Source organism: Maniola hyperantus, chromosome 5 (genome assembly GCF_902806685.2).
Source record: "Maniola hyperantus chromosome 5, iAphHyp1.2, whole genome shotgun sequence".
Classification (NCBI taxonomy): domain Eukaryota; kingdom Metazoa; phylum Arthropoda; class Insecta; order Lepidoptera; family Nymphalidae; genus Maniola; species Maniola hyperantus.
In genome coordinates, this window is record NC_048540.1 from 13,712,583 (window position 1) to 13,725,522 (window position 12,940).

The 12,940-nt window shown below is 38.5% G+C and overlaps 1 protein-coding gene across 3 annotated transcripts in view; it reads right to left on the reverse strand.

Annotated features, from left to right (window-relative positions):
- The window catches only part of LOC117982034 (zinc finger and BTB domain-containing protein 17-like), a 216,961-nt gene that overhangs the window by 5,174 nt on the left and 198,847 nt on the right, over positions 1 to 12,940 (reverse strand). The window contains exons 1-8 of one of the 3 annotated variants that reach the window (XM_069498763.1): positions 10,511 to 10,715; positions 9,670 to 9,988; positions 8,353 to 8,605; positions 6,923 to 7,100; positions 5,413 to 5,572; positions 4,332 to 4,507; positions 3,213 to 3,338; positions 1,233 to 1,344 (exon numbers count right to left, since the gene is read on the reverse strand). In XM_069498763.1, coding sequence (XP_069354864.1) covers positions 1,233 to 1,344; positions 3,213 to 3,338; positions 4,332 to 4,507; positions 5,413 to 5,572; positions 6,923 to 7,100; positions 8,353 to 8,605; positions 9,670 to 9,961 — 1,297 coding nt within the window. In that variant the 5' untranslated portion in view covers positions 9,962 to 9,988; positions 10,511 to 10,715. Of the gene's footprint in view, positions 1 to 1,232; positions 1,345 to 3,212; positions 3,339 to 4,331; positions 4,508 to 5,412; positions 5,573 to 6,922; positions 7,101 to 8,352; positions 8,606 to 9,669; positions 9,989 to 10,510; positions 10,716 to 12,940 lie in introns of those variants that run through there. The other 2 variants (XM_069498765.1, XM_069498764.1) reach the window with 2 other exon arrangements.

Sequence of the window (12,940 nt, forward strand, 5' to 3'; positions counted from 1 at the left end):
TGAAATTATATACGATTAACTTGTAAAACAATTTTGGTTGAACCTGGCAATAAAATCTGCATCTTCTAATGAGTTCTCTAATGCCACTACTGAAACCAAATAATACTATCCGTGTATGGGTATATTTTATATGTATTTTGTATTTTATTCTTCAATTTAAAAAAAAGCTTACGAAAGTTAGGTTGGTATGGTACAATATAATGTCCTTACACAGTAATTCTCAAAAGTACACATCTCTTTTATAAGCAGAAAAATTACAGTATTTTTGGAAAATTAGACAGATGCATTTTAAAGCGAGACAAAGCATTACAAAATAACAATTTTTTACTGAACACAACTGAAAGTGATTATCATGACTGACGGATTTGTGTGGAAAAGAAAAAAAAATGCAAAAGCCAAAAACAAGTGATAATAAATCATCTGTGATTAAACCGAGGGAGTAAGCGGCGAGAATCGAGAAAAATTAACGTTCTTAAAACGATGTTGCGTCCGTCGAGAATTAGCCACATACATAACAATCAGATTTCAGCTATGTTAGTTTAATTTACAACTAACAATGACAGCTTTATATTATATCTTATACTTGTAACTAATGCAAATCACACAGTCAAATGTCTGTAATAAAAAATAAAGTTTATCGTTGTAATTAACTAATTCAAACTATTTTAATTACTTACAAAAGTACAATTATTAAGTGTCAATTTAATAGTACGAGATACGAGATAGGAACCACCTTCACCCATCTGATAACCAGATGAAAAGTGTTTTTATGAAACAGTACATAGATCAACATGCCTCACCATAGGTTATCTAGTGAAATCAGTTCAAGATATTTAAAAAAGGGTAATCAATTTTCTTAAACGAAATGTACGTTTCTCGTAGCACTGCCTGGAACTCTACTCTCATTTATTCCTAAATCTATACATATAAAAAGAATAGTCCCTACTCAGACTCACCGACTGACTCATCAACACCCAGTCCAATACCCTTGGACCTAGAAAACTGAAATTTTACTCAGAGGTTCCCTTTGTAATGTAGACAAGGATTAAGGCCAGGTTTTTCGAAATTTCTACGGAAATAAGGAATAAAAACCACCGTGGGTTCCGTACTAGTCGTATTTTTTCGATATTTTGAACGATAAATAAAAAACTGTTTTAGGTATGTAAAATAAACAAAAATCTAAACAATTTTTTTAGAAGTAACGTAATAAAAGAAATGTAATGAATACACACCTGACTCGGTATGCGTGCTCTGTATGTGGCGCACCCACTCGGCGGGGTTGGGGAAGTGCTTCTGACACAAGTCGCAGCGCAACAGTGCCATCGTCTCTTCCGTGTCGTCGCTCTGCAAACGACATTTTCTCTTGAATGCCGACAATATATAATATGCCATCTAATCCTACCAACTGCACCACTTACATTAATTCATGATATTCTTCCCAACCCCACCAAATGCGCCCCTAGTATTATTCCCGGATATGTCTGCCAATCCTACCAACTGCACCACTTACATTAATCCATGATATTCTTCCCAACCCTACCAAATGCGCCCCTAGTATTATTCCCGGATATGTCTGCCAATCCTACCAACTGCACCACTTGCATTAATCCATGATTTTCTTCCCAACCCTACCAAATGCGCCCCTAGTATTATTCCCGGATATGTCTGCCAATCCTACCAACTGCACCACTTACATTAATCCATGATATTCTTCCCAACCCTACCAAATGCGCCCCTAGTATTATTCCCGGATATGTCTGCCAATCCTACCAACTGCACCACTTGCATTAATCCATGATATTCTTCCCAACCCTACCAAATGCGCCCCTAGTATTATTCCCGGATATGTCTGCCAATCCTACCAACTGCACCACTTACATTAATCCATGATATTCTTCCCAACCCTACCAAATGCGCCCCTAGTATTATTCCCGGATATGTCTGCCAATCCTACCAACTGCACCACTTGCATTAATCCATGATATTCTTCCCAACCCTACCAAATGCGCCCCTAGTATTATTCCCGGATATGTCTGCCAATCCTACCAACTGCACCACTTACATTAATCCATGATATTCTTCCCAACCCTACCAAATGCGCCCCTAGTATTATTCCCGGATATGTCTGCCAATCCTACCAACTGCACCACTTACATTAATCCATGATATTCTTCCCAACCCTACCAAATGCGGCCCTAGTATTATTCCCGGATATGTCTGCCAATCCTACCAACTGCACCACTTACATTAATCCATGATATTCTTCCCAACCCTACCAAATGCGCCCCTAGTATTATTCCCGGATATGTCTGCCAATCCTACCAACTGCACCACTTACATTAATCCATGATATTCTTCCCAACCCTACCAAATGCGCCCCTAGTATTATTCCCGGATATGTCTGCCAATCCTACCAACTGCACCACTTGCATTAATCCACGATATTTTTCCTAACTATACCGACTGCACCACTTGCATTAATCCACGATATTCTTCCCAACCCTACCAACTCCGCCACTTGAATTAATCCACGATATTCTTCCCAGCCCTACCGACTGCCGTCACTTGGCCAGTAAAACTACTGCATATTATCACTTTTTACCGAATGTCAAAAGTATTTTATGACTTTAAAATCCACCACGCTGGTCACAGCAGATTGGAAGAATTCTCAGGCATGCAGGTTTCCCCTCGATTGACGGACATAATTTCAAAAGGTTAGAGATGTGTGCCCAGATTCAAACTCTCGACCTCCTAGAGCTAAACAAAAAAAACCGGCCAAGTGCGAGTCAGGCTCGCGCAATGAGGGTTCCGTACTACAGCCGTATTTTTTCGACAATTTGCACGATAATTCAAAAACTATGATGCATAAAAATAAATAAAAATCAGTTTTAGAATGTACAGGTGAAGACCTTTCATATGATACCCCACTTGATATAGTCACTCACTTCAAAATTTGAAAATACTAATTATTTTGTGTGATCTAACCCTAAATTTACGGTTTTCAGATTTTTCCCCAAATGTCAGCTATAACATCTACCTACCTGCCAAATTTCATGATTCTAGGTCAACGGGAAGTACCCTGTAGGTTTCTTGACAGACAGACAGACAGACAACAAAGTGATCCTATAAGGGTTCCGTTTTTCCTTTTGAGGTACGGGACCCTAAAAAACTAGGCTTGAGCACGGTTTCGAACAAGAAACAGGAATAGTTACCGCAGAGCGATGTTTGCGTCGCCTGGGATGGTGCTGGTCGCGCGCGTGGTTCTCAACGTGCCTCACCCACGCCGCTGGCACCGTGAACACCTCGGCGCAGAGCTCGCATGCCAGCGGACTGTACAGCTGTAATAAAGGACGTACATAAAGGACATATAGAGCCTCAATAGCTAAGGCGCGGACTGAAAGGCGGTCACTGAAAATTAGCGTTGGGGCGTCTGGTACCTCAGATATTTGCTATAGAGGTTTGTGTGTGAGGGGCCCGTCGACGTCTCAACACAAGCTGAGTGGCCTACCTGTTCGAGGTGTTGCACTGCTGTACAGGGCGATATTGCCTACACCATGTACCACCTATATACCTCGAATAAACATTATTCTATTCTATTCTAAATCCGAAAGGTCGGAGGTTCAAATCCCACCCGTTGCACTATTGTCGTACCCACTCATAGCACAAGCATTACGCTTAGTTGGAGGGGAAAGGGGGATATTAGTCATGACTAATATGGTTAATTTTCTTTAAAAAAAAAATATTGGTCAACGACGTTATCTCAGGGAATATGCGTGTGATTCAAAATGGGTAAATTTTTTTGACCTAAAACTTCTTTATGTAAGTGCTTCACGCTTGTGGCAAACAACAAACAGCAAGCATCGGCCAACACCACAGATGGCTTGCCTGCAAATCGGAACGTCCTGCAACCGTCCACACACTTGGTGTTTGCTGTTTGTCACAAGCGTGAGGCGCGTCCATTACATGCAATGCATATATCAGTAATTATAGACAACACGGCGATCGATCGTTCCTCCTACTCTACTACTGGCACCTCATTCCAGTATGTCTTTATGTATTTAGCTTTAACCTCTGTTGCTATCACTGTCACACACTATAGTGTGCGAGCAAGACGGGAGTATGTCCACTTACCAAACTCTCCTCCTCTATCTCCATTCTCCATATCATCCATAGGTTCGGATTTGACGCTCATCTCGGTCTAGAACATCTCAGCTATCGATCTTTCCTCCTCTTCTATATTGCTGGCGTCCCACTCTGGTACGCTTTTAAATCTATTGCTATCTTCCTCGCGCAATGTAGTGTGCGAGCAAGACGGGAATATGTCTACTTACCAAGCTCTCCTCCTCTATCTCCATATCGTCCATAGGTTCGGATTTGACGCTCATCTCGGCCTGGAACATCTCAGCGATCGAGCGTTCCTCCTCCTCTATACTGCTGGCGTCCCAATCTGGTTCATCTTTCACGTGGACTTCTGTGCTTATTTCAGATGTGCTGATGGAAGATTTTTCTGCAACAAAAGAAAAATGGATTGGAAAACGAATTTAAATAAACAAGACCTGTCAAAAGTTGCACAACTTATTGCGACTTGATTATTTTATTTTAATGGTTCAAGGCTAACTTTATCATGTCTATTACTTTTGTCGATGTTTAATATAGTAAAGTATAATAAAAAAATCGCAATAAACACATCGAGTTTCAATGGTCAAATGTGGATCACAGAACAGTTACACTCCTAGCAGACGTGGACAGTTCAAAATAATGCGTAGTTTTTTTGGGAACCGTCTACTCTAAGCAGTCTTTCCATTTGCGATTTTGGTCTTTTACCATACTTTCTGTAGGAATTTGCCCTAAATTACCCTAAAAAAATTCGAAATACTTACCCTGATTGAAGGCGCATAATTTTTAATGTAATAAATAACAAGGCAATAAAAAAAAATTCATTCTGTACTTTTTTGGCTCTTTAGAGCCCTATGATAAATCTAAAAAAAAACTAAGTTTAGATTGGGCGCGTATAAAAATAAGGTCTATTCCTGAACTTCGATTTTACCCCCAAAAACCTCTAAACCGAACCAGATATTAGTCATTTTGAAATCCCTAAATGGGTAAACACTGCGTCTAAGGCTGAGATACTGGAAATTGCTCAGGCATAAGACAGTTAAAACGAGACAACGTTATATCGCCGTCATAAATCTATCCCATTTTAACTAAAACTTAAGTCTAAGCAAAGTCAAATACACTCTATAGATCTCAGCCCAAGACCCAATTTCATCCACTATCACAAAAAGAATGACACTACAGTGGACCCCTGGTAATCCGACAAACATTTTGCAGGGCAGTGTCGGACTATCGAATTTGTCGGGTGCCGGATTAGACAGGGGCCGGATTACCGGGGGTCCACTGTATTTAACTCACTCGAGCTAACCGATGCATTATCATGTTCTTCTGCCGCCTTGGTGTCCGAGGTATCCATCTGTTCTGTTTTCTGTCTTTTCCCATACTTCCGCTCGACGGCATGTCGGACGGTCAAACGGGGGGGCGGGGCTTCGTCCGGCGAATCGTCTGCCACGGTCACCTAGGATAGATAATACCAATGGTTAGGCCCGGTTTTCACTTAAGCAGAGCAGAGAGGAAATGTGTTCAGCCGACCGCTACGCTCCTCTTAGGTGGAAACCGGGCTTTAGACGACGCAACGAGACAATAAAATGTTGCGGGAATACCGTATATGTGCAGACAAAACATAGCAGAAAAAATTTTTAGTTTAATATTCTTTATTGTACACCAAAAAATAAAAAAAAAGACACAAAAAGAAACATGTAAAAGAAGAACATACAATCAGCGGCCTTATCGCTGTGAAGCGATCTCTACCAGGCAACTAGGTTGAAATGGATTTAAGGGCTAGTGAAAACTGGGTTTAAGGTGTACGTAAGTTGTTAGGGAACATAAAGATAATAATTATAATATAAGTAATATGTATATTAATATGCACAGAAATGCCTTAATAATAATATATAGATAAAGATATACACAGGTACATATATAATACATAATATATATACATATATTAATATATAATATAGTGATAGATGAATTTTCGAAAAAAAAAAAATTCGCGTGTGTTTTTTCACTAGTGGGATTCCGCTAGATTTGTCTCTTGGAAAATAAGTCGCATGCTCAAAATTTATGGATTACTATTCAAATCAAAAATCAAATCAAATGGTTTATTCAAAATCAGTACCCTTATTATAAATGCGAAAGTGTTTGTTTCTTGGTTTGTTGGTTTGTCCTTCAATCACGTCGCAACGGTGCAACGGATTGACGTGATTTTTAGGGTTCCGTACCTCAAAAGGAAAAACGGAACCCTTATAGGATCACTTTGTTGTCTGTCTGTCTGTCTGTCTGTCCGTCTGTCTGTCAAGAAACCTACAGGGTACTTCCCGTTGACCTAGAATCATGAAATTTGGCAGGTAGGTAGATCTTATAGCTGACATTTGGGGAAAAATCTGAAAACCGTGAGTTTAGGGTTAGATCACACAAAAAAAATTAAATTGTGGTCATGAATTTAATTAGTATTTTCAAATTTCGAAGTGAGTGACTATATCATATGAAAGGTCTTCCCCTTTACATTCTAAAACTGATTTTTATTTATTTTTATGCATCATAGTTTTTGAATTATCGTGCAAATTGTCGAAAAAATACGGCTGTAGTACGGAACCCTCATTGCGCGAGCCTGACTCGCACTTGGCCGGTTTTTTTCAATGGGTATAGATAAAGACCTGGAAAGTGACATAGGCTACTTTTAATCCCGGAAAATCAAAGAGGTTCCACTGGATTTAAAAAAAACCTAATTCCATGCGAACGAAGTCGCTGTTAGGAATGATCCTGTCAGGCGGACAAAAATAAAATAAAATAAGAAATAACATACTGTAGCTGTAGTAGACGACGACGCTGACGAAGTGACGGTGGCAGTGATGGACTCCTGTGGTTGAGCTTGCGCGACCAGTATAGTCTGACCCTTGCCCCCGCCCGACCGCAGTGTGGCCTGCGTGCCACCTTCTGTGGTCTTGATGAACACTAGCTTTGGTGGACCGATGAACATGGGCCTGTGTGAGAGAAATGTTATTGGTGCTATTTCATCATCATCATCATGATCAACCCATCGCCGGCTCACTACAGAGCGCGGGCCTCCTCTCAGACTGAGAAGGGTTTTGGCCATAGTCTACCACGCTGGCCAAGTGCGGATTGGTATAGACTTCACACACCTTTGAGAACAATATGGAGAACTCTCAGGCATGCAGGTTTCCTCACGATGTTTTCCTTCGCCGTTAAAGCAAGTGATATTTAATTACTTAAAACGCACATAACTCCGAAAAGTTGGAGGTGCGTACCCGGGATCGAACCCCCGACCGATTAGAAGGCGGACGTCCTAACCACTAGCCCATCACAGCTTAGCTGGTGCGAATTAATTGCACGCAATCTCTAAAGCTAAACTAAATTGGCAGGTCTAAATCTAGTGCTATCCTTTTCTGCAGGGTCAATTATGAAAGGGACAACAGTTAATAATTTAGACCTGAGATTGTGTATAACAGTAGGTTGATTTCATAACACTTGCATCAATCATTATTACAATCTCAATTGTTATGATTGGCTGAATTTGCGATTCTTGTGGCAACAATGCAGCCAATAGTGAGCGAGCGCCAACCAATCACAGGTGATTGCGATCGTGACATTGTAGCTGTCATTCTACCGCAATCGAGCACCAGGATTGGTCACTTTAGTGAATGTAAAGAAAAATCCATAGCCTACATTATATCTGGGTAATTTAGCTTTCTACTGGTGAAAGAATTATTGAAATCGATTCAATAGTTAGAGTTTATTGATTACAAACAAACCAGTCTTTTCTCTTAATTATATTATCTCTACATAGTATAAATTAAAGTCGCTTCCCTCTGTCTGTATGTATGAACGCATAGATCTTTTAAACTACGCATCGGATTTTAATGCGGTTTTCACCAACATATAGAGTGATTCAAGAGGGAGGTTTATAGCTACAGTTTAATTCTCAAAAAATTAGAGATCCCTAGAGAAATTGTGAATAAGGTCGGAAAAAATCCTCTTATTTGAGAGTTACCGAGGCAACACCTCAATGACACCACATTAGTATCTACATTGCACCCATGCGAAGCGGGGGGGGGTTGCTAGTTACTTATAGATTAAATATATCAGTAGCACTTATTATGGCTAAGTTTTTTAATTCATTATAGGCACGGCCACATACTTGACCACAATCACACCTGATAGAAAGTGATGATGTGCCCTAAGATGAGATGTGTTTACGAGTACCTATATGACTACCTTGTAACACCCTGAGGCTGCATAGGATTGAAGGTCTTCAGAAGCTTATCATCTTTCTTGACAGCAATCTTAGGAGTATCATCCTTCTTAGCTTGTTTGGTCACCATGGTGTTGGTGGTCTGAGTAGCTTGAGTCTCCGCGGGGGCTGAGTCTCCGCCAGCCTCGTCCGTTTGTCTCCATAGCCCTCTGATCTTCAAAACTTCACCAGCTTTCAATACTGTGTCTAGTACTTCGTTCGATACTGTGGTTTCACCTAGAGGAACATTAAATATTTTATTGTTTTGATTTTTCTAAACTTTTATTTAAAAGCTTTTTTACATTAGTGTACTAATGGTACTGATTCTGAGCACAGAGTACTTGCACCTCTTCTTACTAACGTAATATGAAAAGGACAGACACAGTTTGACAGTTTTAAATTTAATTTACAGGTGTCAAACGTAGTAACTTTAGTTGCCAGTCATGGGCCTATTGTTTTTTGTAACATGCACTAAAATTTAGAGTCTTTAAATGTAAAATTCATGTTCAGTCCTTTTTTAGCATTATTAAAGATGAAAAGAATGAAAAAGATGCAGATACTCTAAATTTAGTTTAGAGAAAGACAAGAGAATCAATGCCATTCGAAGCCAATGTGTAGTTTATACACTTTTAATTCAATAGGTAGCCATAGAAATAGGTAGAGCAAGTTGATAGATTAGTAATTTTCTATTGGAGAGCTGTTACAATTTGCCTATTTTTAATCTTATTTATTTTTAATTTAATTTACTAAAAATTAAATAAATCTTTATTCATTGTTAAGTCCTTATCAACAGGATTTGAAATAGGTACCCAGGCAATACATAGTATAGCTACTTATTTATGTTCTTGCTGTGTTTTCAAAACTTGCTTTTCCTCTAGGCATAAAGCATGTTCTTCAAGTAGATACAAGTTACAAACTTATTTCAATAATACTTTTATTAGATAGGTAGTAGGAGTTATTAAGGGTCTGTTTCAGTGCAAAAGTATTTAAGTGAATAGAAATTTTATTAAAATATTTAGTACTTTTTTCTGTTAAATATTTTCTTACATGCTTGAATCGTAAAGGAAACATTGAAGATTGTATTATGTCTATATCATGGTTGTTGAAAAAAGTACTCTGTGGTAGGTACCTACCTACTTCTTAGAAATAGGTACCTACTCTCTCAACTACTCTTTAAAAAAGAGATAGAGTAGGTAGGTAGAGGATATAGCAAACAGACATTTCCATTAATTTTAAGCCAATCCCAGCATTACCCATAGATCTTATGAATTAAAAAACATTTATTAACTTATTTTCCATACCTTTATACATATACTCCACGAGAATCTTCAAAGCTTTGGTCGAAATCTCCGATGGAAGCACCACGTAGAGCATCCCGCCCATTCTTGTAACGGACCTTTGGCCTTCGAACAAGCTGCATAAATACACGCTGCAAGAGCTCAGTATGAACTTGTGAGCAGGGATCTGGGATCCATCCATGGTGCACAGGACCACATCGGTAAATCGCTCGGACCGAAGCAGCGATGCAACGGATCCGTTTAAATGGGAACTGTGCGAATGCCATTTCAACTGGTACGTATCCGTCGACGTCATTATCTTATTCCATGTTTGCTTGCTGTTCTGGAAGCGAAAACATGTGGAAAGTTTAAAATATTTGTGAAAAATAAACTTCAAAATTTTCAAATTGACAAAACAAACAACAAAAACCAACTGATTTTACTGTCACTATGAGCAATTATCTCGATTGAAACTCGTAAGGAGATTTCGGTTCGAGTTCAACAAGTTTTGAATGTTTTGATGCAACTTTTCCAAACAAGAGAGAGTGTCACGAAAATTAAGTAAATATAAATACTGCATTAAATAGATGATGATAATATTATTCGGCAAAATAGATATTATTGAGTATGGGTTTTCATAAGAATTTAATTTATATTTTCCCATAAATCAATAGTTTTATAGTAGGGGACAATAAACGCAAACGCCGGTTGTCATTATACATTATTTAAATAAGCAACGGAAATGAAAGTTAAAAATCTAGTCAAATTAAGGAAAAATAATTATTTTAAATAATAATTGATATTTAAATATTATTTTTTGCACAGTTGTTAAATAAAAATTAAAGCAATTTAAGATTTTGATTACCTCAAATTGTTGTCGATTTAATTATTATAAAGCGCATTTTTTAATCACTATACTCTAAAATTTAATCACTCAGAATTTGATAAAATCTAAAATATTATAATGCGCGCAACCACCGCTTGCGATCTTAGAATACGGTGTGCGGCGGCTGCGGCTCTGAAAATCGATAGAATTCGTATTGATTTAACTCGAAAAGCGGGGTTGCGCGTTTATCTCATCGATCCATGGGTTCAAGCTACGCGTCGCGCGTCGTCGGCAGCGTCGGTGCGCGCGCTTGCGCGAATTCACCGGCGCCCGCCCTGCCCTGCAGTGCCCTATGCCACCCTGTTCATGCGCAGTGTGATAATAATAATAAGTACCTACATAACTAGGTACCCGGTACCTATCAATGTACCAATTTTTATATCACTTCCAACTGTTTTAGAAGGCTCATTTTACTCTAAAAGTCACTATAATGTGGAATCATACTCTGTACCTCTGGTTACATTACTGGTTTGTATGGAGCTTAATGTTGATTTCATAATTTAATAGGTAATTCCTTATCCATCATCATCATCATCGCGTGCCTTCTTCGAAACGTTTGGCGGTCATCATGCGAAAGACTTCTCTATTTAAAGCCGCCTCTTTCAATTTTGGGTAACTTCCATGCCGTTATATCGTCCAACTATTCATATCCTTATTCATACTAATATTAAGTATATATCCCGGAGACGAACAGATTATGCCACTTTTATATGCCGATACAACTTTTTATGCCGGAAAAACGAAGAGTTCCCATAAGATTTAAAGAAACTTAATCTAGAACGAAATAGGACGAAGTCGTGGGCATCATCTAGTAATTTAAACACACAACGGACTAGTCATCTGGGATTACTTAAGTTGTAGAACTTGTAGATATGGAAATTAGGGAAGTTAGAGATTAATAAAATTACTCTTATAAGAGTTCCTTTTTCCTTTTGAGGTACGCAACCCTAAAAATGAGCTTTTCGTCTTTTTATCCTAGTTCCCAACGTAGAGATGGCAACCCTATTATCACTTTCAAAATCCAAGATCGATTTTGATGCGGTTTAATATGTACTTATGAAAGTGTGTAATCTGCGATCTGCAATCCGCTGTTCAGTTATGACGTTCAAACTCAATTTCACTGTTCTTTTCACTGACTAGAGTTAGTATCATGACACTAAATTATTGTAGGTTCATATTATCATTACACTGGGTATAATGACATGCATACAAATCTATTTCGTAATTCGGTAGAGTTGAAACGACTTGTTGCCATGGTTAGCTTGAAGTACCTAGCGTGGCAGGTTTTGAAAAAATCCATTTTCCAAACTTTTTAACTTAGGTACTTACCTAGTTACTTATGTAGAAATCTATAGGGGTAATTATTCGTCCAAGCTATAGGGACTTTTTGTTAGTTCCTACACAAAAGCAAACGCACTCAATGAGTAGTGATGACTCTATGCTATGACTACGACGATGGTTCGAATGCTGATTCTCCATGCTGATTTCAATAAGAAAGAGGCTGGGTGATTCACTAAGTGCCTATTTACACTTTAGTCATGCTCATTACGTAATGCCTATATCCAACAGTGGACCTCTAGGCTCTAATTATAATGATGAGGATCATAAAGAATTCTGCAAGCAAAAAGAGATGTAATACTAACTTTTAGTACCTAATTCAAAACTCTTCAAAGTTATATTAGGTAGATTGTAGGTAGGTACACGTCTTCATATAATATAACTAGGTAGTTAGGTACTTAATATTATGAACTGTGTTCAAGATAATTATTATGACAAATCACTATTTTTAAACATTATAAGAAGATTATTTATTTGTTAGATCGATTTTAATCTCCTACAAATATTCTGATCGGATCTAGCGTAAAATAGGCAAATGGATACCCATTTTTATAGATAGGTAGCTAGGATTTGGTTACGTAGACAAGCCCCCGTAAGCGCGGGACGCACACGAATCGCGTGCGCAGACATTATTGATTTTCACTACCCCACGCAATTCATCCCTCTACTCTTTGTATAGGTACATAGATGTTTATATCTAGATATCAATCTAGCGAATAGAGGCTATCATTGCGTCATCATCATTTTTGTCATTGTCTAGTGGAAGACTTCGGCGTTCTATCCGGGAGGTCGAGGGTTTGATCCCGGGCACGTAGGTAGGTACTTCTAATTTTCAGAGTTATAGGTATATGTGCGTTTTAAATAATGAGAGCCTCAATAGCTCAACTGGTATAGGAGTGGACTGAAAACCGAAAGGTCGACGGTTCAAACCCCGCCCGTTGCACTATTGTCGTACCTACTCCTAGCACAAGCTTGACGCTTAATTGGAGAGGAAAGGGGAATATTAGTCATTTAAAAAATGGCTAATATTCTTTAAAAAAAAAAAAAAAATTAGGTAGATAAATATTACTT